Source organism: Branchiostoma belcheri, unplaced genomic scaffold (assembly GCF_001625305.1).
Source record: "Branchiostoma belcheri isolate BF01 breed outbred unplaced genomic scaffold, Haploidv18h27 scaffold83, whole genome shotgun sequence".
Classification (NCBI taxonomy): Eukaryota; Metazoa; Chordata; class Leptocardii; order Amphioxiformes; family Branchiostomatidae; genus Branchiostoma; species Branchiostoma belcheri.
In genome coordinates, this window is record NW_017804498.1 from 119,253 (window position 1) to 140,801 (window position 21,549).

Consider the following 21,549-nt stretch of genomic DNA (forward strand, 5'->3'; position numbering starts at 1 on the left):
GTTGAACGGAAATCTCCGTCTAAGGTCTTGATGAATTGGGGACTAAATAGCTTTGTAGGATTCGTTTCCAGGGATGAACTGGTGTTACAGTGAGGTGGGCAACGCAGTCAGGCCACGGTACCCAGTGTTCAGGCGGTGGTCTGGACGTGAAGCTGCCGTCATGTACTGTCCACGACCTTCGGTGGAATTTGTTGATAGTCAGACGGACGCCGAATTTCAAAATCGGCAAAGAGTCCGGCATCACACTGAACGGATTCTATGTAAACTGCAAACATCGGCCGATCGTTATCCCTATCGCGCAGTTATTCAAGAGAGGACGTACACCGACCGTATTACTGCCGAAAATTCCCTCTTAGAGGGTGCTTACAGCTGGTAGACCCGTCGCGAGGCCTACTAGTATTTTCTTGCTGTGTCAGCGTTCGTCGGAACACTGGCCGGGCAGAGTGATGAAGTCAATCCTTACACTAATGAGTTAAAAGCCTTGCAAATGAAAATGTTTTTCTTTTTTCTTGCGGTGCATGGCGCATGTCAAAAGAACATTCAAACGTCTGCGCATTTGGGTGGCGTTAGCGTGTGCAGAGCCTGGGGAAGAATGGTAAACACCTGTTTTCCTTTATGACCGTGTTGTCATAACCTTACAAACAACAGCGCTGACCTACTATATGGTAAACCGATACTCCATCAGTATCAAAACGGAACTATGCGCGTCCTAGATGACTCAGCTTGCTCTGTCTTTTGGGCATTATCATTAGCGACACAATAACTAGTACTTTCCTAACTGTCTTCCTAAACCAGTTCTTCAAACAGTAACTTCTATGAGTTTATTACATCATCAAAGCAGTTAGATTATTCATGGATTACATGCATTTTGTTTATGGCATCGACCAATATGTTTATTATGGATGCAAGAGTTTTAGTGCTTACCCGATTTTTCTCTACTCGGGCAAGGTATGGTGGATGTACATTTGTATACGTGTGTGCGTGCGTGAGTGCGTGCGTGCGTGTGTATGTGTATGTTTCTGCCGGCGTGTGGGGGGATTGTTGGGGTAAAAGTGTACCCGCATGTAAATGAAGAATTGTAAGGAAGTTGGAAATCACATACTTGGTAAAAAGGTTAAAATTTTCGCGTTAATAGTCAAGCAAAACATGCATCGACATTTTGTCAATTTCTCCCCTCAATCACCGTCCTTCTCGGTCCGCGACCAGAGCAAATCCTTTGATTCCAGAACAAATGCCACTACAATGGAAGTACAATGAAAGCCATTAAAATGTCGTCGTTTTGCTGGGCCATGCTTTTTTTACGGTGCTTAGTGCACAGAAGCGGCTATGTAAGTGGGCCTGTTCTCATTACAAGGGTTTATATGGTGAACGCGGTCTTGCCACAAATAGACTGGCACCCATTGAAGATGACAAGTTAACTGTACTCCGAACCGGTTCTGTAGCTATCTTAATGCCTATCTTAATGTCTGACACCTTTGTTTTATCTGCTAGTCTTGAATAACTGCTTCTTCCCCTGCACGAAGCCATGAAGAAGTAACACACTAGTAGCTTCTCTTGCCTAGATCACCTGTCTGATTGCATCGTAATTGTCACAATGGTTTGTTTTGGGATAAACTTGCGTCGAGTCACACCGAGTCATTCAAAAGGATCTCGGACAGGTCGTATGCTTACTGTGTGGCAAATTGGATTTTGATTGAAGCTTCAATGTATTGAAAGGTTGAACATTTACAAGCGTCGATAAGGATGGTTACGTCAGTTCTAGGTTAGGCAAGTCCTTCTAGGGCGCGTACAATGCTGAAGTAGGGGTGGGGACTTACGGATCCTATCCCTGGTAAAGTTTGTGTCTTCTTTTGTGTTTCTTTTTTATATGGTATCACGCATGGTTCACGGGATGAGTTGTTTCTTTGGACAATGACTGGATTATTGTGGGTAAATTGTTGGGATGTTTTCAGTGGGCTGTTGGCGTGAGGGTCGCTCCAAGTCAACACAACCGGGGGTGGCAACCTCCCGCCCTGGATACGGGTAGCGTCCCTTGCCAACGGACAAACAGTCGCGCGGGGACCAGTCGAGCGAGAAGAACACAAGCACGTATTCCCCGTGGGGACATGCCGGCAGGGATGGAGGCAGTCGACCGGCGGAGACGTTTCCTTCAGCCGAAGGAAGGCACGCAGCTTCCCGGGTAAGTTTGCCCAGACGCCACCTGTCTTAATCGTGGCCCCGCCGCAAACACGTCGGATTAGCCGGTCGGTACTCCATGTAATTCTCGCCGGGCGTTGAGTGGAAACATGAACATCTCGTGTGGGACGTCGAGTGGACCAATCGACTTGGTATCGACGCTACAAAGTCAAGTATTTGCTGGTCACAGTGAATAACGTTACCTCATCTACTTGTTGCTTGCCTAACGTTAATTTGTTTTCCTTCTGAATTTTCCAGCTACACCGGCTACTGCCCGCAGTACAGGTTCTTGATTGGTCTGACTTACGGCAACGTCTCTGCGCAAATGCTGAAGGTAAGAATTAGATAAGGCAAATCAATTAGCTGTGGTAGTCTGGCGCTGCATATACATACACATACTTTCACTGCAACGGGAAAAATCGATCCCAGCTGTGCGGGGTGTAAAATGGTTGCTTGCCAGTCTTTAGTCGTTAGCTTTGGGTCTAGACACCACAAGACACCATGTATTCTGGGACAGACATATATCGGCAAGGTTTATCTCTTAAGTCTAGTGTCCCTCACGCAATATTATGTCTATATGTCAATACTCAATATGCAGTGGACAAAAGTCCCCAGCCTTCTGAGTTTCTCCTAGTGGAGTGTTTCAACAAGATAAAGAAAAAAACAGGAAAAACCTCCACATGTTTTTGGAGACCAGTGGTTGTGACTGTGGTACTTAGGGCATGTTAGGGGTTACGGCTGTGTCACGGACCAAATTGGAACCATAGAAAACAATTTTAGTGATATGTCTTGAGTAGGCTTACCAGGCTTAAGGCTGCCAGAATACGTTTCAAACTTTCCTACTATTTGTCCGAGCCGTCTACTTGATCGTGAAGGACTGACTGACATGACTGAAGACCATGTTTATAGACCTTGTTAACATCACGTACCTTCGACGATTAATGGTCCAAGTGTTCAGAGGCTATCTCAGAACGCACATGTAAGTGTCGTACTCCCTAATTAAATTACACCTTTGTTCGCTTGTAAGATAGTCACGCACTTGAGTCGATTATTTTGTGCGGTATCGTATCCATTTGCGGTGGCGAAGATAGTCAGCGGTCGGTCGCTATGTTCGGCACCTGATAGAAAACAAAACCACAGATTCATTCATTCATTGCAGTCGTTGTCGGTGAAAAGGAGCAACGTACACCAAACTTCACAAGGATAGTGCTCTTCTGTGTGACACGCTATCAATACTTCATTCATTCTGTGTACGGACGTTGCGCTACTGTTTTGACCGCCTCGGAGCGTCTGAATGAAACCCTAGTGAACTACCGGCATTGCCCATTCGCAGACTTCTAGAGGGCCCCAAAATAAACTCAGTAAAACAGTCTGTCAAGTACTTCGACATTTATTACCAAAACAATTATGCCTGTTCTGAAAAGGTGGCATTGTCCGTTGAAATATTTTACACTTCGCGGTATAACTGTCAGCGTATTTCGTGTATACATTGTGGCTACAAAAGACCATGTCAACCCCATGGCAACCCCACTATGGTGGGCGCTGGAGTGGCCGGCTTGTTTACCTTTTCTCCGCTGGAGGACGGTAATGTGTTTTAAGGGCGTATTCACCAGTAAGGAACCCACCATAACACCATACTTTAGTACATGTAATATGAAATTTACAAGAGGTTTGTTGGTGAGTAATGTACTAAGTTGACACATTAATTAGTGATAAAACTGTTTACATTGTGTTGTTGACGCATTCCAAATACAACGCAGTTGCCAGTCATTTATTATGGCTTGTTTGGACTTAAACTTTGTAACCGTAAAAGCTTTTTGATTTGACTTTGATATTTTCCAGGCAACAGCGCCCAAAGATTGAATTGTTGTCGCAGTACATACTGGTTCATATTGGACCGAGTATCGGTACTACAAAAATTGATAGTACTTGCTTACGGTTTTGAGAAAAAGTGGTTGTCATAGCAATATTGTCCATTTTGATTCCCCATGTAAACATACGTATTCAGTGGTGAAGACGTCTTTTTCTCTCTGTACGCATGGTGCTGTACGTCGATCTTAGCTTTCAACGATAGTTTCTGCTGTGACAGTGTGCATGCAATCAAGTAGAAGAAACGTACAAGTCAGGAAACTGAATATTTTTCTTACGGCGCCGCTGTCGACAAAGCGTCGTGGGCCGTCGTACGATTGTGATGCCGTAGAATTCTCAAGGAGGCTGTGACAGAGCCAGCGTCTAACAAGGATGTAAGACAGCCTTTAGATTCCCGTCACACGGCAGCTGAATTTTGCAGGACATGTGCATGACTGTTTAAAGAATGAGACAGTCATCGTACGACGATCGTACGACGTTTGTGACTAGACCCTTACTTGCGAACTTGTGGTGCAGTACCACCAAGTCAGACAACAGGCACGGTCTATAAGTCTTGACTATGACAAAGTCGAATTCAGTCTACTCGACCTAACACGTTTCCAACACAGGGGATGTTGCTGTCTTTTCAAATGTAGGGCCGATGTCAATGCATGCAGTGCATCTAATTACAAGTACGAAGAATTAAGGTTTAACTTCAGGACATAAAATGGAACTCTCAAATGCCAGACTATTCTGTCCACCTGTTATCTCTTGTGCCTCTTGTGACGCTGTTTGACCATAAACAAACCAGCCGCGGTCCGAAAACACTTTCCAAAAGGACGGTGTTGTTTTTATCCCCCACATTTAACCACACCGTTCTGTACTGTTAGGTAAGTAGGATATAGACACGGCCCGGGACTCAGGTCCGATCGTTACCGCGTAGGTTTGGTAGATGATATTGTAGTTATAGACTATCAGATTCAGATTGTTTTCCTTAGTTTTCAGGCAGGGCAAAACGGAAATCAAACAAGTCTAATGATGTATGCTCAGAGGAGATAAGACATGTTAACACATACCTACGAAGAGTTGACAGTGTGTCTTACAAAACGGAACAAACTATAGACGACTACTGGTGGGATACACACTTAGGCATATGATCATTACATTATTTAAAGCAGTTGAAATAGATATTAGAAACTACGTATAGGGTGCAAAAATCAGACCAACTTAAAATAAAAGAATGATATGTTTCTTTCTATACACCAATCAAGTCTAGTCCAGTACATTCAGGTTTAAATGTTAAGGGTATATTTACAAGGTGATATAACATTACAGATCCTACATATACACTAGTACAAATCATATACTTATTATATATTTATTTCACCGGCTTTCTGTGGCGAAGTGCTATTTGGAGACTTCGTGGCAAGAAATGGAAACTCATCTGTGCACACACACGGTAAATCTCACTGTGATGTACACAGCGTCGTGGAACAGGCTGATTTTTGTGAGGACACTCTGCTTGAGTTGAACCGAACGTAAACAAAGTCCTGCCTCCAAGGCGACCGACGCGGTGTCACAGCCGACCTCTGCCGAAACTTCTGGGTTCATCGCCAGTTCTTCTCATCAGATCTGTTCCCATGACATGGGAACACGCATCGAAGTGCTGCTCTACTCGTCGAAACAACATTCAAACTACTTTACTCATGACTAACTCAGACTTTCTTGGTAATGTTGTAGCATCTAATTGTACTTTAGGAGGGAAAACAGTTATTTTTCTTATTCATAAAAGCGCACACCAGCACTTGTGTTTGTAACGGCAATTCTAACCGAGAAGATACTTCTTCTTTGAGAAACATAGGCTATGACTTGGACTGAGAAAACATCGTGATGTTGTCGTACTTTTGTCGTACGTTCGCAAACTGACTTGGGGCATTCTTGGGATATAGTCGTGCATGTGTCCTGAAAAATTAAACAATCTTGTATCAGAAAAGACTGCCTAAGATCCTTGTGGACGATTGGTTCTGTCACAACCTGATAGAACATTCTACGACATCAAAATGGTACGCCTGCCCAGGACTTGAATGTCACCAGGCCATGTAACAAAACGCTGCCTAGTGACCGTGTATGTTGTCCCGGGAGCTGGGAGACCTGTGTCGGCATGTTATCCAGGGAGGAAACCACGTCACGACCAGATTGGGTGAGAGCGGTCAGACCAAAGATTGTGCAGCTGCGCTACATTTCCGTAACATCTCCGGTTTCCCCTGACAAAAACGCCAACCAATTACACAAGTTGAATAACCTTTGAGTCATACAGAGTCGGTAATACAAACAGTTTTAGCCTTGTCGCAATTTAATAATCGTCGCTTGTCGCTGTTTTCAGGTCGCTGTAATATCAGTCAGAGGCTGATTTTTCGTACTGATAAAGTCGAGCTAGCGTCAGAGGTGTTCGTAGTAAACCAGGTGTTCACTTCGGAATCTTGGTGGTTTTTATCCTCCCGGCAAAAGTCAACGAGTCAAACCTAACAAAACGCTTCGCCGTGACCCGCTGGTAATGCCATCTTTGGGCACCAGGCTACATCCCACCTGTTATCTGCGGGGCAACCCTACATTTTCGTGTTCGACCTAGAAAACTAGACGCACACAGGTAATTTGTAGATCACAGAGATAACCCTGTGAAATTGCCAGATCATAAAGTGAACTCGCAGCCCATAGGAGAAAGTCCTGGCAAAACGTCACAAATAAACTTATCATATCTTATTTTTTGGTTAATTATACCTGATGTTCTCGTGTAGTATACAGGGTAAGCACATACATGTCTGTGTTTGTGGTACACTGTTTATCTTCCAAGACAAAGCTTCTTCGTTGTTGAGTTTTGATGTGGATCATTGAAGACTACCGCCAGGGTACGGTGTGACACGAACAACGGCACTGCACATTGGTACAGGTGCGTTTCGCTGGCAGAACGCAGCCATAGGCAGACTGATAAATGTGGGCGACAAATATAACTTGTCAAATCGTGCTCACTACCGTGGCCCCGTGTAAATACATCGGACCGACGTGCTGTTCCGACAAAGGAGAAAAATAAACGAACCCGCTGTGAGCAAAGGATCGGGAAGGTTGGAGAAAATGGAACGATAAAGTGGTTAGACAAACATGTCCTCCCAACCTATGTCAAATTAAGCACCCAGAAGTAATAAGTGTTGACAGTATTGTACACAGTGTGGCAGCGTAAATTTTACTCAGTAAACTTTGGGAGGCCGGAGCATGAGATAGGGGCCTATGATTTGGAGACGTAAATCATCGAAGATCCATGGTGTAAGAACTGAGGAACTGCGTGTTACTACTAACAATGCTGCCAATTACCTTTCCTTACTCAGTGTTAGTCCCCACCAGACTCCTTTGCAGGCTGAATAAATAGTAGAAACCGGCCTAAAAGGTGATATCATTGGCCAGAAAAGTTGGCCGGCCAGAGAGGGTCCATTTGCCTGCACGTGCGATGGTATTCCCGTTTTAATTAGGCCGATTTCTACTATTTATTCAGCCTGCAAATACAAAGGAGTCTGGTGGAGACTAACTCAGTGTTAAAGCACAGTTGCCGAGTGTTTGCGTTCCATCGATGTATCTGGGGATACAGAAGAGTTATTCACCACTAGTGTCTAGCGAAATTTATGATAGGAACCACGTTGCTAGAATGTTATTAGAAACGAGATGAATTCAATAAACAGTGGCGCTACAACATTCACCAGTGATGTCCGAGGTTTAAACGTTATCTCGAGCTCAATGTGCGTTTCCAAAGTACATTCGATAAATTATAACATGACTTCATTGAGTTCTTTGGTCTGGTGATGTTATCTGTCCACGACAGATGGAGCCTAATGGTAGCTATCTTATCTCTGCTAATAGTTCGGGTTTTTATTAAAATATTACATGAAAAAACGGTACAAGATAGAGTAATGTGAAGATGTGAAAAACGGAAATGCAGTAGCCTACACATGATGGGAAATGAACGATAATTGGACCACCAACATGGAGACACAAAAAAGGGCATAAAAGAAAGAGTAGAACGTAAGCTGTTAATCATGAAGCCAAACGTGGTTATCAAATCTACAAAGAACTTTCGAAGCAGAAAAGGACACGGGTGAAACAGAAAAAGGGAAGTGTTGTTAAAGGATTATCGCCATTACTTCACATAGAATCACCCTTTGTTTCCGTCTCCCCGCAGGGCGTGAAACACAATCCTCCCACCATCTCCGACCCTGGGCAGGCGGGAGGGCCCAGACTGGTTCACCTGCCCAAGTTTGACGGGACCAGGCGACTGACGGAAGGCATGGTGCCGGGGTATACAGGTAGGACAGGTTCAGCTAGCCTCCACCAGGCATTCCTAAGGGTAGTAAGATTCGGCAAAAATATTGGCTAATATTTAGCCAGCTAGGGGACTGGTAAGGGTAACATTTTCACTAACTGCACAGGAAATTTTGTTGGCCAAACTTTTATGCCAAATTAGTCTATCCCAGCCCACGTTGTTTGTTTGAGACTATGTTTCATTTTTCATAATTCAGTCAATGTTGGAGTAAACTTAGACATTGGGTCTGTCCTTGGTGCTGAATCATATTACCGATTACGGCCGTCTCATTAGGCATTAGCCATGTTTCAAAAGGTTTCAGCAATCATTTTCGACAAAACTAGTCTTGTTGTCATGTCATGCCAGCTTACCCATAGCCTGGTATCCAGTCTGATCGTGATTGGGGGTATTGAGGTGTTTAGGCAGGTTGTGTCTTCGGGGCCTCTAAGACCTTCCCCCGCCCAGTGCAACAGACCGTCCCGGTAGGAGTGTTACGCTAATTAGAGACAGTATGCTCGGGGATTTGGTTTCCCCCATATTAATCTCTCGTGAAATACACACCGGGACGCTTATGTGAGGCGGGCGGGCCAGAGCTCTTGCGGCCCCGACCACGAATCAGACTGGATACCAGGCTAGCTTACCCACTGGCCCTGACAAGAGTCTTAATTCCGGGCTAGTGCATGTACCTGAAGCAAGATTTTCTCCGTTTATTCCAGGCTACATCCCACGTAAAAGGTACAAAGATGCCGGCACGTACGGCCGCGACACCGCCGTCAGTATAGACGAGTTTTTTGGGGACACGAAAGGCGCCGTACGAGCCGACAGGGCGCTGCGGGCCACCGTTGCACAGGCACCGAGGCTGACACCCACGTCGAGCCCAGAGGAAACCCTGGAAAAGATGGACTGCTTCATGCCAAGAAAAACCACGTTGTTGGGTAAATTTCATAGTAATATCTGCTGAATTGGACTATCGAAACCCGTAATATATATTCGATGAAATGCTACTACGTGCTGTGTTGGCTTTTTAAGAAAGGAGAAGCACCTATTGACGATTCTGTGCTGTGTCTGCTCTACTTCACCACAATTGACTTTTGTTGTGATATGTGTGCTGTGTGTTCATGTAGTATAACAGAAAGGCGAATACTGTACTAAACATCAGATAAACATCATGTTATCGTCATTGTTACAATCATTAAGTGTGGCAATTGAAACTTCTTGTAATGAAATCAACAAAGAGGATATATATTGTACGAAGTTGACAATCTAATGACATATCTGATAAATGTTTAAATCTTGTTCTTCTGTTCCGAATGAATCGGTGGTTTTTAATGTATGCAAGCAAAATAGAATCTAGTAAAATATACTTGGGCATCTCTGTTTGCAGAAGACAAAAGATCATTTCTAGAAGCCCCCATGCCGGGCTGGACCGGATATGTGCCCCGGAAGAAGATCACGGAGGTCGGTCTGGGCAGGAGGTACGCTGTGGTGGCCAAGAAGGGATTCTGCGAGCAGCAAGACCACATGGACAGGCATTCGTCACTACGGGAGACACCTGTCACTTTAGAAAGGTACTGCAGAACACGGCTTCAGAAATTGCAAGGACTTTTTCTCTCTATTGATTGCTAACCTATTCATCCTAGCCACTACTAGAGAGGATATTACTACTAACTGACAATTGTAACTCTTCTGGAAATGTAGATCTAGATCTTTACAAAAATTTTGTGTTTTCCGATAAATCAATATTTATATATTTACAGAACCGAGTCTCCGGATGATGACGATAAAGGTTTGGTGGACAGACGTCTGTACCGACCGGAGGGAATGGTGCCCAAATACACGGGATACATCCCTCGTGAGTTATATGCACTCCTCACATTAATAAAGCAACACATAAACCGTTAGTGTAGCTATAGGATAACATTTAATGTTGTTGTTGTTGTTTATTGTTTGATAGTATTTACTATTTATAGTTAAAGCCCCGGTCACACACAGCGTACGATGCACCTACGATGGACGGATTTCTCTCGATGAACGCGTGAAGAAACAGATAGAATAGGTACTACAGAATAGGCAACTATTTTCGTCGCGGAAAAAACAGTAATAGCTGCGTCCTGTGATGTATGTGACAAATATCACAGTGATAGACCACACTGCCTGTTTCTTGGACTGATGTTTAAATCCTGAATGATACTTGCGTTGTCCACAAAACAAACGAGTCACAATTTCCATGTTTTGTTTCCTTACAGGAAGACGGTATGAATTTGGCAATACGTACGGTGCAACCAGCCGGTCTCTCCCGGTCTGCTACCATGACAAGCCTACGTTCGGATCCTACCTACGGAGTCAAGCACTACAGATCTCCACGTGAAATCATCATATGGACAAAACAATCGGAGATTTCAGACTTCATGAAAGTGTGTTGGGTTTTCGCGAACGTGTTGGAACAACCGAGGAGATTGTATGACGTACTTCAATCGGGACTAGGACAGAAACTGTGCAGGGTCGCGCATGCAATACTTGGGTTCCTGAATTCCCCCATAGGTCAACCCCTAACTCCTGGCTACCGGCAATATTCTGGGACCCTGAAGTTTACCCTCATTTCCCTTTGTTTTACCTTTTGGCATCCTGTCATTCTGCCTGTCAAAAGCCCCCCATCCATGTGCTGTTAACCTTTTACATCGGATAAACATGCACACAAACACACAGACAAACCCATCCCAAACAATACTTCCGTACCAGGAAATAAAAATTAATAAACAGATGAGATTCAAAGTGATTTAGAGCTAAGATATATGTGAACATTAATGCTTGTACATGTGTAATTAACAACGGACTGAGTAAAGTACCTGCATGAAAGAATTAGACATGATCTAAATTATAAAATAGAGATAAATTATGAAATTGATATGTTTACTATTCTAAGTTGTATTTTCTGCGTGTTGTTGTGAAGAGAAGATGTAGGATTTCTGTGGTTTCAGAGCACCACAAGACAAACCGTTGTGCAGTAACTACTAGTATGGTAGTATGTCAAGAGCTGAGATAGGCATACACCGTTGAAGAATATTATACAGTACTGTAGTCAGACGCCATCTAGCAACAAGCCACAAAAGTGCACGCTCATTATTCTGAAACGTAACTCTTCACAAGTGGGCGATCTTTTATGGAACGAATTAGATTTAATAACGGTTTTGTTTTAAGTTTTTGTAACCAATTTTATTGCACCGTCACATTTCTTTATTTGTTTATGTCTTTTTTGTTCACTTTTTGAAGTAAGCAACATTACACATACAGCTTACGATAATAGAACGTTAGGTGTAATATTATGAATACTCACATATTTAGATACATGTACTTATCTAACATGTACATGTATTAAGATATCGATACTTTGTTTAGATTGATTAAATCACGTAGGAAACGGTCTTCTCGTGTTTACTGTATGAAGTGATTTAAATTACTAAGTGTATACGAAATATGATATTGCACCGGCTGCTACTTGTAGATATATTTTGTAATTTCACGTAGTAACGGCACACTGAGTTGATTGTATGATGACAACAGCATGCGCATCGATTTTCGGCATCTTAAACTTTGAAAGAAAAAAAAGGAAATAGTAATCAGAGTTTTTTTTTTTTCGTTTTTATTATTTTTTTCTTGTCGAATCTACTTAGTGATCTTCTGTAGCGGTATTGAAAGCCTGTGTTACACAGTCTTCCCCTACTGGCTTAACAGTGTTAACAGTGGAATGGCCTGCTAGAAACGTAGTCGGACAACTTCTGCTGCATGCGCATGCTCTCTAATTTCTGCCGACCCATACCGACGAACAGGCTGTTTTACTGGAGAGTTCGAAAGCGTGTTTTGTTTTCATTTCTCTTGAGGCAGTTTCTCGGCCATGAATTCGCTCTGAAACGGTATGCTATTATATTAGTCAGTCATTGTACCCATGCCACATGCTTTATTCAAAACCATTCATTATTATTATTATTATTTTTAAGCGGCGCTCGCACCCTGCTGTTACAGTACTGAAAACTACAAAGAGAATGGAGACTTGTGATTTCACAAAGGTAAACCTTGGCGCGAGACTAAACCTAGGTGCGAGACCACTGGCGGGAAAAAAGGTCAGAAGATCAACCACTTCCGGGTTGTGCGTATGTTTTGCCGGGGACACAAAGAACATAAATTTGTCGGTTTGATTTGGTAAAATTTTGAGGCTTTGGGGTGAATTTGGTTTTAGCAGTGACCTGATTGCTGTTTTTGACGATGGGGAAGGTAACAAATCTCATCTGTGCCCGTTTCGGCAACATTCCCGCCCGCGTGCTGTGCGTGTTGGTTCTTGTGTGCCAAGGCGCCCTGCTCGACTACTGTCTGGCCTTCTACCTGAACTTGAACTGGTTAGGCTGGATCGCTGCGGACATCGTGGTGGTCAGTCTGTGGCTGTACGCCCTCATCACGTCGTACCGATACTTCAGACGGAGGTGGATGTCGGCAGGCGCTGGTCGGACGGGTGATGACGAGCTTCCCTTCGCCTTCATCTCGTGGTTCGTGTACGCCTGTCTCTACGTGCCCAGGGTCGCCATCATCTTCAAATGGGAGATCGCCGCCAAACTCACCGACCACGACTGGTTCGGCCCGAACGCGCTCAAGACGACTCTAGCGCTGTCCGCGCCCCTGTTCCTCCTGCTCCTGTACGGTCATCACGACGCCAAACCGCACACCAACAGGAAGAACTACGTAGACAGACTCAGCCTGGGGGTAACCTTCGACATTCTGGACTCCCTAGAGTTACTGGATATTCTGTTTGTGGAGGAATCTCGGGTCATCTTAACCTTTGACTTGGAGAATGCCATCCTGTCCTTCGCGTGTATCGTCTTCTTCCTCCCCACGGTCGCCTTGTTCGAACTGAGGAAGAGCAGGTCGGACGGGGAAGTTGCCTCGGTGAACTTCGGAGTGCTGTATTCCCTCCTGTTCATGTTATTAGTGAACATTCCCTTCCTGGTCATCAGGATACTCCTCTGGAATATCTACAACCAGGACGTCTCCGTGTTCCTGATTAAGAACGTCATGCTGGTGATCATGGGGTTCAAGGACATCTGGGAAAACCTGGGCCCGCACGGACCCAAGAAGTGCTCGGAATGTGACGGGACGTTCCACCCCGATCAGATAGAGCCACACAGGGAGAAGTGTGGGCCAGAAGAGGCCATGGAGCTCCAAGATGGACAGGCTGCGTCGGAAGCAAGCAAGCTGCCAGTAGAAGCGCACTCGTCCGTGTGATTCTGACTGTCCATCACAATTAACAGTTCAACCAATGATAGCATTGCAATGCATTAGCGGTTCGACCAATGAGAGAGTGGCTGAGCTGCAAATATTTGCGTTTTTATGTTGCATTTTTACGTTTTCACGGAACGTTTTCAAAAGACAATTGTATGGCACACTAATATTAATGAATTATGTGTTTGTGCGTGTGTGTATCACCAGATTTTGCCACAAGGCCATCATAACTTGATCCGTGTCAATTGCTGCCAAAGTCCTGCTGTATGACGGTATGTGGCAAGGTACTGTAGTTCTCGTTTAGTGCAGTGTAATGTATAAAATGGTGATGACTAGAGCTGTCTGTAAAGTTGTAGTACTACAACGGAAACTGCGATAACGCTTGTATGCCACCTTTTGGTGGAAGTAGGTTCTTTGTTGCAGTAATGCGCCTTTTACACAGAGAAGAACATAGAGCTAGTTTCGTACAGCCCGACCGAATCCTCATAAAGGGAAATATATTTTTTTTCATCCGTGAATAATGAAGCGCTTGTATTCCTTTTGTGTGTGTGTGTGTATAGGTTCCACATGTTTTAACCTATTTACTATAAATACCACCACGACCATTCGTGGTGGTATTTATTGAGCCTCCTATCGACAGCTTCTGATACTGCAGTTTGACGCCCGTTTCTGTTCTGGACATGCTGTGGTCTTGGAATTTCGAGGGACAGTTTTTAGTCGGGAAAAAGCGTCATAGACAGACCCGTAGTGAGTGTACTGAGGTTATATATTTTAGGTAATCCTGGGCAACATTTTAAAAAAACATTTACATTTGAAGATTTGAACCATGATAACAGTAATGAACATAGCAAAGTGATTATAACGATGAACGACGTTACAAACAACAGTGCGATAAACTTGTAATAATTAGAAAATTCCTAGTACTAGTTCTAATGACGTGTAGCGTAAATGGTAGCGTGTTCGTCTCAGGACCAAGAGGTCCCGAGTTCGAATCCTACCCATGTCTTTTGCCCTTGGGAAAGGCACTTTACACCACTCAGGTGAAAATGAGTACCTAACTTCGGTTAGGGACGTCCCTCGGATAGGACGTTAAATGGAGGTCCCATGTTTGGGACAGCCACACCCCACGCACGTGAAAGAACCCACTGCACTTATCGATATCGAAAAGAGCAGGGGCCCTTCCCGGTGTGAGTGATTCAAACCTTACAGTCCGGTCTTACTCCAGCTTGTAATTACATGTACAAAACTGATGTGTTACACCTAAAAGGTGTTTTACCAATCGGTTATGCGAAACAAACAAAAACGAACAATCCTATGTGACTGGACTCACCTGATTACATAATCTAAGTGGGTCCCGTCGCGCAGACCTTTTGTTTGAGGTCAAAACATGAGGTCACACAATACAAGGGTCATAGAGGAGACACCGCTTGGACTTTGCCTGCGCATGTCCAGAAATGTGAGTTCGTAAGCCTGTGACAGAACTGTGACCCAGAAAACCCACACGTGATACAGGAAACTATATAGTGAAGATCGTCGTTGCGGATCGTTGGCAGTGCGGTCTGCTTCTCTAACAGTTTACAAATTGCCAGGTGAGAGTGTCATTAATACCTTGTCACGACCATTCTTCCTTTGTTAATGCCTAGGAAGATGTACGGATAAGGTTTGTTTGTTCACCGCTTTTGTCTCTTTTCAGCTATAGTTTTGCAACTTTTTTTTTCAAGTCGCGTGCACGTGCGATCTTACGCAAGGAGCCATCCAGTCGAAAGAAAAAAAAGCTCACCACATTGAAGACGTGAAAAAAGCGGTAAATGCACGGAACCATTGTGATGAATCAAAATCAAAATCAAAGTGATTTTATTGGTATCAAGGCCCCAGCTAGATTGCAATCGCTGAGCCACCGTACAGCGAGCGGAGTTGGATTTGTGTGACCCTTGCAATTTTGATTTCATGATTGGAATATGGCACAAGATGTAAGAGTATGATTGAAAGGGCAACACAGAAAAACGTAAGAAAATTGGCCTAGACCGTAAACGCATTGTTTAGTATTCTTCATAGTTGTGTAACTGGTCAGCACGGTTGCGCCTATAATTTGGACCCTGCGTGGCAACTATCTTGAAAATCCTTACACAATCTTATCAGTTTGTACTACATAGTGACCTAAAAAAGGATACCCAACTTTAAATAGTTACCAATTACCAACGCTTCAAGCGCATCACTATACCATAATAGTGAGACTTCCATCAAGTAAAACTCAAGATAGTGTTTGTTCCATTAATTCCAATGATACCCGCCAGTCATTGTTCGCAGAGTTGACCCTTAAAAGATGGGTATCCCTTTTTCTAGGCCACTCTGTTCTAAGTGTCACGGGGGCAAAGTACAATGGGCTTTGTGAATTCTTTGTGACCCAGTTTGGAAATCCTGAAAATAAATAGACTTTTTTACTGCCGTTCTGATGGAGGCGGCCTAATCGCTCTGAGATAAGGCCATCAGGGCACGCTGGTCGGGGCAACAGTTCAAATGTGAATCTGAGAAGAAGAAAAGAAGCAAAGATGTGATAGCCCTGTAAGCCAGACATAGCTTTGAGTACCTGCGTAAAACTACTAAAGCATGTCAGGACTTTGTTACTAATTATTCAATTGTTGGTATTCAGCTAGAACCACGTTTCGTGCCTTGCATAATAGATTTATTTTCCTTTGCTTTGCTTTGTTCTATATGTCTCCTAGAATAAGTGGCGATTCCCTATACGACGTTTGAACAGCCTCCTCTAACAACAAGCACAATGAAGTTGGCAGTGTTTGGGGCCACTGGTCCTACAGGTATGTTAAAGTTGTAGGTATGGGTAATATGTACGTTCTGCAGACTGCGGATTTGACTAGTCTCAAACTTGGTTGGTGGTGTGATTTTGAGATTCATTTCCTCAGTGAAATAGCTATATTTTTGTGCGTGCGTGTGCGTGCGCGTGTGTGTGCGTGTGCGTGTGCGTGTGCGTGTGCGTGCGCGTGCGTGTGCGTGTGCGTGTGCGTGTGCGTGTGTGTGTGTGTGTGTGTGTGTGTGTGGTGTGTGAGTGGTGTGTATGCGTGAGTGATTTTTTCTGTTTACGTCTACGCATTTGGCACCCGGCTAGCCTCGTACACGGGGGTAAGAAAAAGAAAAAAAAAATACTTCGTCCGTCCTCCAGACTGTCAGTTGTAATAATGACCATGTTGTTCTGTAGGTGTGGAGGTTGTGAAGCAGGCGCTAGCCCTCGGCCATGACGTCACCGCACTGGTCAGAAACCCAGACAAGATGAAAGATCTGGTCCCCGATAAGGACCTTCAGGTTGGCTTTGAGCATGGCGTATCATTCTACTGTTTGGAAAATCTTTACATCTTAGAGGTGCTCGTGATTTGGATTTAATGCCGTATTGGTGCCTGGTTTCACGGACTCTTTTTTCTGTTCATCTTCCACAGATGGAAAAGATCGACTTCTCCTCTCCCGGGTCCATAGAACCACATCTACAGGACAAGGACATCGTCCTGTCCTGTCTGGGAAGTATGTAGAAAATAAATACCTTCGAAAAACAATAGAATCATAGTCAAGTTTACTAAGGAATGATTTAAGACTTTTTAGTCGTTGAGGGCAAATTGAACGAGATATCGAGGCTAATCAAAATTAAGGGTATTTGCGTGTGGGGTGTGGGGAAGAGTAGGGAGGTCTACGAGTGGGGTGTGGGGAAGAGAAGGGAGGTCTACCAGTGGGGTGTGGGGAAGAGTAGGGAGGTCTACAAGTGGGGTGTGGGGAAGAGTAGGGAGGTCTACGAGTGGGGTGTGGGGAAGAGTAAGGATATAGATGGGCAGTAGAACGCGTTAATAGACAGTTAACTAAATAGCACTGGTGTTTATTACAACACGGTAACTGTTTCTTTCTGCCATAGGTAGGAGCGCACCTTGGTCAACAGTCACCTTTTACACAGATTCCATGAAGGTCATTGTTGCTGCCATGAGAAAGAACAACATCAAGCGGCTGGTCTGTGTGTCGTCCTGGTACCTCACTGGTACATGTTCCTTCTTGTTTTTGCCAGCAATTGATGTTTTCATAAAATGCTGCAAATACCTTCCCTCATTCTATAACAGAACCTGTCGGCATGTCACATTGTGGTCACATCTTTTAGAATACACGTCATCGTTAGTTGCAGTATAGGCTGGATTTTGACAGGTGAGTTGTTTTATGATTTTTAGGAGAAGCAATAATCAAGTTACAAAACCAAAGCCGTGCAATCATATCTGAACAATGTTGTCTTGGATTTCAAAAGGTCAGACTCAGGAAATGGGAACTGAAGCTCTAAGAATCTGGTCGGGAGCTAGCATTAATTAGTGGTCGACATGGGGGAATTCAGGAAGCCGAAGATAGCATGCTTCCCTGAAGTCTGAAATTTCCGCTGTTGTTTTCGTCGTTTCAGATGACCCGTCAGATCCACCACCTTTCATACTGCGCTGGGTTTTCAAGCCTTTAGTGACAGGACGGATCTTCAAAAATGTGGCGGAAATGGAGCAGTACCTTCAGGGGTGCACTGACATCGACTTCACCGCTGTTAAGGCGCCTCATCTTTTATCAGGACCGGTGACTGGTATGTTTCAGTTTTTCCTGCCAAATCTGTATTGTACATGTGTGAAGTAAACAGTACTGATAAAAACTTTAAGTGTCGTTACGTATCCATATGCATTTGCTCGCTTGCACCAACCCGTGTGTTTGTGGTTGATTGGTTTGTTTGTTTGTTTGTTTGTTTTGGGTTATTCAATAACAGTGTTGGAAGAAAACATTTCTTCGAAAACTACAGTTGGAAAATGCAGATGGACACATTCAATCTTTCACTCCGGGAGTCACGAAAAACAACAAAACAACTTATGTAATATCGAGAGGAAAAAACTGACTGATGACTGATGAATCTCTTCAACGAAAAAAACTTTAAAATTTGAAAACCGTTAATCTAGAGATAACAACGGGATTCCATGGACTTTTGAGAGGAGGGGCTTTAATTCAGACCCTGGGGAATGGGTCTTCCTTCAAAAACCATGATATTGAGTTACCATTGTAGAAACAATTTGCAATACTTTGTTTTCCTCAGACATGGAGTTCCGAACTGAGGAAGGTGAGCAGGTACACGACAGGGAGGGGGTGCGAGGCATGTGCCGGGCGGATGTGGCCAGGTCAGTTCTTTGTCAAGCTCTCAATTCTCATTCCCTCTATCCTGTTGAAGATCTTTTACGTAATATCTAGTAGTATGTAAGCTTGGTACCACAGATATATTAAAATCCTCACTGATTCTACCTCTCTAGGTTCATGCTGTCAACAATGTCGTCAGAGGAATGGGTGAAGAAATGCGTGGCTGTCATTGCCGTTCCCAAGAAGTAGCGGAGACGTCGAATTTTAAGCCCCTGTCACAAATAGTCTACTAGTAAGTTTAAGTCAAAGTAAGGAAGTAAGTGCCACGCATAGCCAACCCAGACAATGGTTGGGAGTTAGTCTTGAGCAAGGTAACCTGACAGTGTGCTCTTTGTCGGCGAGGTTGCCTACAAGTCTTAAAACGTCGCCTGCGCCAGCCGACTATGGTTGTTGTCATCAAACGAAAGCCATGTTCTCCTCAGACGTTATCAGATGACTAAATTCTAACGCTCAACTTGGTCACAGGGTAAAGCATTTGCTTGTTTTAAATTCGGAAGCACCATGGTAAATAAGAGGAATTATGAAACGTTTTACTTCTTCATTGAATACTGAATTATTGTGCACAACGATCATATAGAGAAATCGAACTTAAAAATGTGATACTTCTGTATTGAATATTGACATTTGATTGCGTTTGCTGTAAGGAAAGGCTTAGTTTCAAAGCCATTTTTCAATTTGCCAGTATATATCTGATGAAATAACAATAAAAGGCATAAACAAGGGCACATACATATTTAGTGTTCTATATTCCATCATTTAATATCTCATAACCTCCATTGGGCAGGATCAACGATTAGCCAAACTAGCCATGGGCAAAGATGGATTCACCTTGGAAGGTTTGTCTCTGCAACAGAAAATAAAACCCATAACCAAACATGACAACTTCAACATGTCAGATAATGCTGACAAATTTGTCTCTTAGTCGATCATTACTTTCGCCAAGAAGGTTATGTTTTCGCAGGCGTTCGTGTGTGTGGTGTGTGCGCGTGTGTCTGTCTGTCTGTCTGTCAGGATAACTCAAAAAGGCTTACATGGATTGTCTTGATATTTGGTAGGTGGGTAGGTCTTGATGAGACCTCAAAGTGATACCTTGAAGATACCTTAAAGATTCCTAGGTGACCAAAGGCACTGCCTGTTGATTAGATTTTGGGCCGCCTGGCGGCTTGGTATGGTACTGCAAACCAAACTTGGCGAAGGTATGAGATCGTGGAACTCTAGTTGCACCTGTATCTATATAGCCGGAGTAACCGCTCTTCAGTCTTTCAAAACTGCCCATGATATTGTAGCAAAAACACGTACCTGTCATTACCTGCTTAACTGTACTGGTAGGAGAACTTGAATCCGGAATCCACTGTGTGCTCGTCCGTCTTGAAACGGATCTTAAGCCCGTTCGCGGAGGTGACTGGATCTGGAGCCTTCTCACCACACCACCGACCTACGTTTGATCAAAGTAAACAAATCAAGATGGTAAATAAGTGCTTAAAATGTACTCCTGCAAACTGTAGACATAATGCCATCTATAAAACACTTGTGTACACACACGCTCAATATAGAAGAGCGGTATACATTCAAGGTAGACATGCAAAATTAGATCCATTTCTAAACCGTTCATTATATGCAGAGCAGTTCTTTCTTTTGTAAAAACAGCAAGAAAACTTCCCGTGACAAAGGTCAGTAAATATGTGGCTAAATCAAAAGCATGGCGATTTTTTTTGTCTCCCAGCTAATTTGGTGCTGTTCCAAAATGACCTTCTGTGCACTAACCGAGGCGAGTTGGGCCGTCGAAGATCTCCACGAAGTCGTAGATGCAGCCCGTGTACTGCCCCAGCTCGTGTTCCTCCACGTGCTCCAGCTTGAACTCGGAGAAGGTGACCGTGACGCCGTTCGTCCCCTCACGGGGAGGCAGGGTCCAGGTGCAGTCCACGTTGTTGTCATAGTGTGCCGGGAAGCTGGGAGTGTGGGCACGGGAATATTAGCTAGCACGCGAAGGAAATAAAAGTATGGCACGAGCAAAACAACACAAGTTGCTGTTGCTGCCACCAGATTGTTACCACTGTCGTAATTCGTAACGTTACTCTCCAGGTATCGAGTAGGACCGTTTTATATATTTTAAAGACTTTTTGTTGGCCTTTCTATACAGACTTTTCACATCCACCATGTTGAATTACAGTGCATGGCTGTTAAACATGCCAACACCTGGTCGCTGACATTGGTATGATAATTATTGTTACGTCAATGAAAAGCCTCGTGAAGAGAAGCTTCCTGCACATATTTGGATAAACCAATCACACCCCCATGAAACTCCTTCCTCTTCGCCCCCGCCGTTCTGCTTCGCCCCCGCCCCGTTCTGCTTCGCCCCGCAAAAAATCTGCTTCGCCCCCGTCGTTCCTCTACGCCCCCGGCGCAATTCTGCTTTGCCCCCGTCCTTCTGCTTAGCCCCCAATGGCGGCACAGCTCACAGTCGACACGAAAATCGTCTGCAAAATAACAATAAAGGCTGTGCCGCCATTGGGGGCTAAGCAGAAGGACGGGGGCAAAGCAGAATTGCGCCGGGGGCGTAGAGGAACGACGGGGGCGAAGCAGATTTTTTGCGGGGGCGAAGCAGAACGGGGCGGGGGCGAAGCAGAACGGCGGGGGCGAAGAGGAAGGAGTTTCATGGGGGTGAATCACCTCCGACATGATTTTGACCAATCAACTTCCAGGAAAAGAAA

General features: G+C 44.2%; 3 protein-coding genes across 3 annotated transcripts in view; 2 read left to right on the forward strand and 1 right to left on the reverse strand.

Moving 5' to 3' along the window:
* The window catches only part of LOC109486783 (transient receptor potential cation channel subfamily V member 5-like), a 38,580-nt gene that overhangs the window by 14,493 nt on the left and 2,538 nt on the right, over positions 1-21,549 (reverse strand). The window contains exons 4-5 of the mRNA XM_019790672.1: positions 20,603-20,787; positions 20,148-20,273 (exon numbers count right to left, since the gene is read on the reverse strand). Of these exons, the coding sequence (XP_019646231.1) occupies positions 20,148-20,273; positions 20,603-20,773 (297 nt within the window). The 5' untranslated portion in view covers positions 20,774-20,787. The remainder of the gene's footprint in view (positions 1-20,147; positions 20,274-20,602; positions 20,788-21,549) is intronic.
* On the forward strand, positions 1,817-14,161 carry LOC109486785. Its single transcript, XM_019790674.1, has 8 exons — positions 1,817-1,831; positions 1,953-2,179; positions 2,434-2,509; positions 8,249-8,372; positions 9,085-9,303; positions 9,753-9,936; positions 10,126-10,220; positions 12,765-14,161. The coding sequence occupies exons 2-8, from the start codon at positions 2,106-2,108 to the stop codon at positions 13,637-13,639; spliced, it is 1,647 nt and encodes a 548-aa protein (XP_019646233.1). The 5' UTR covers positions 1,817-1,831; positions 1,953-2,105; the 3' UTR covers positions 13,640-14,161.
* On the forward strand, positions 15,064-19,681 carry LOC109486786 (flavin reductase (NADPH)-like). The gene is made up of 8 exons (XM_019790676.1): positions 15,064-15,225; positions 16,360-16,452; positions 16,851-16,954; positions 17,086-17,167; positions 17,550-17,669; positions 18,075-18,242; positions 18,741-18,822; positions 18,952-19,681. The coding sequence occupies exons 2-8, from the start codon at positions 16,416-16,418 to the stop codon at positions 19,025-19,027; spliced, it is 669 nt and encodes a 222-aa protein (XP_019646235.1). The 5' UTR covers positions 15,064-15,225; positions 16,360-16,415; the 3' UTR covers positions 19,028-19,681.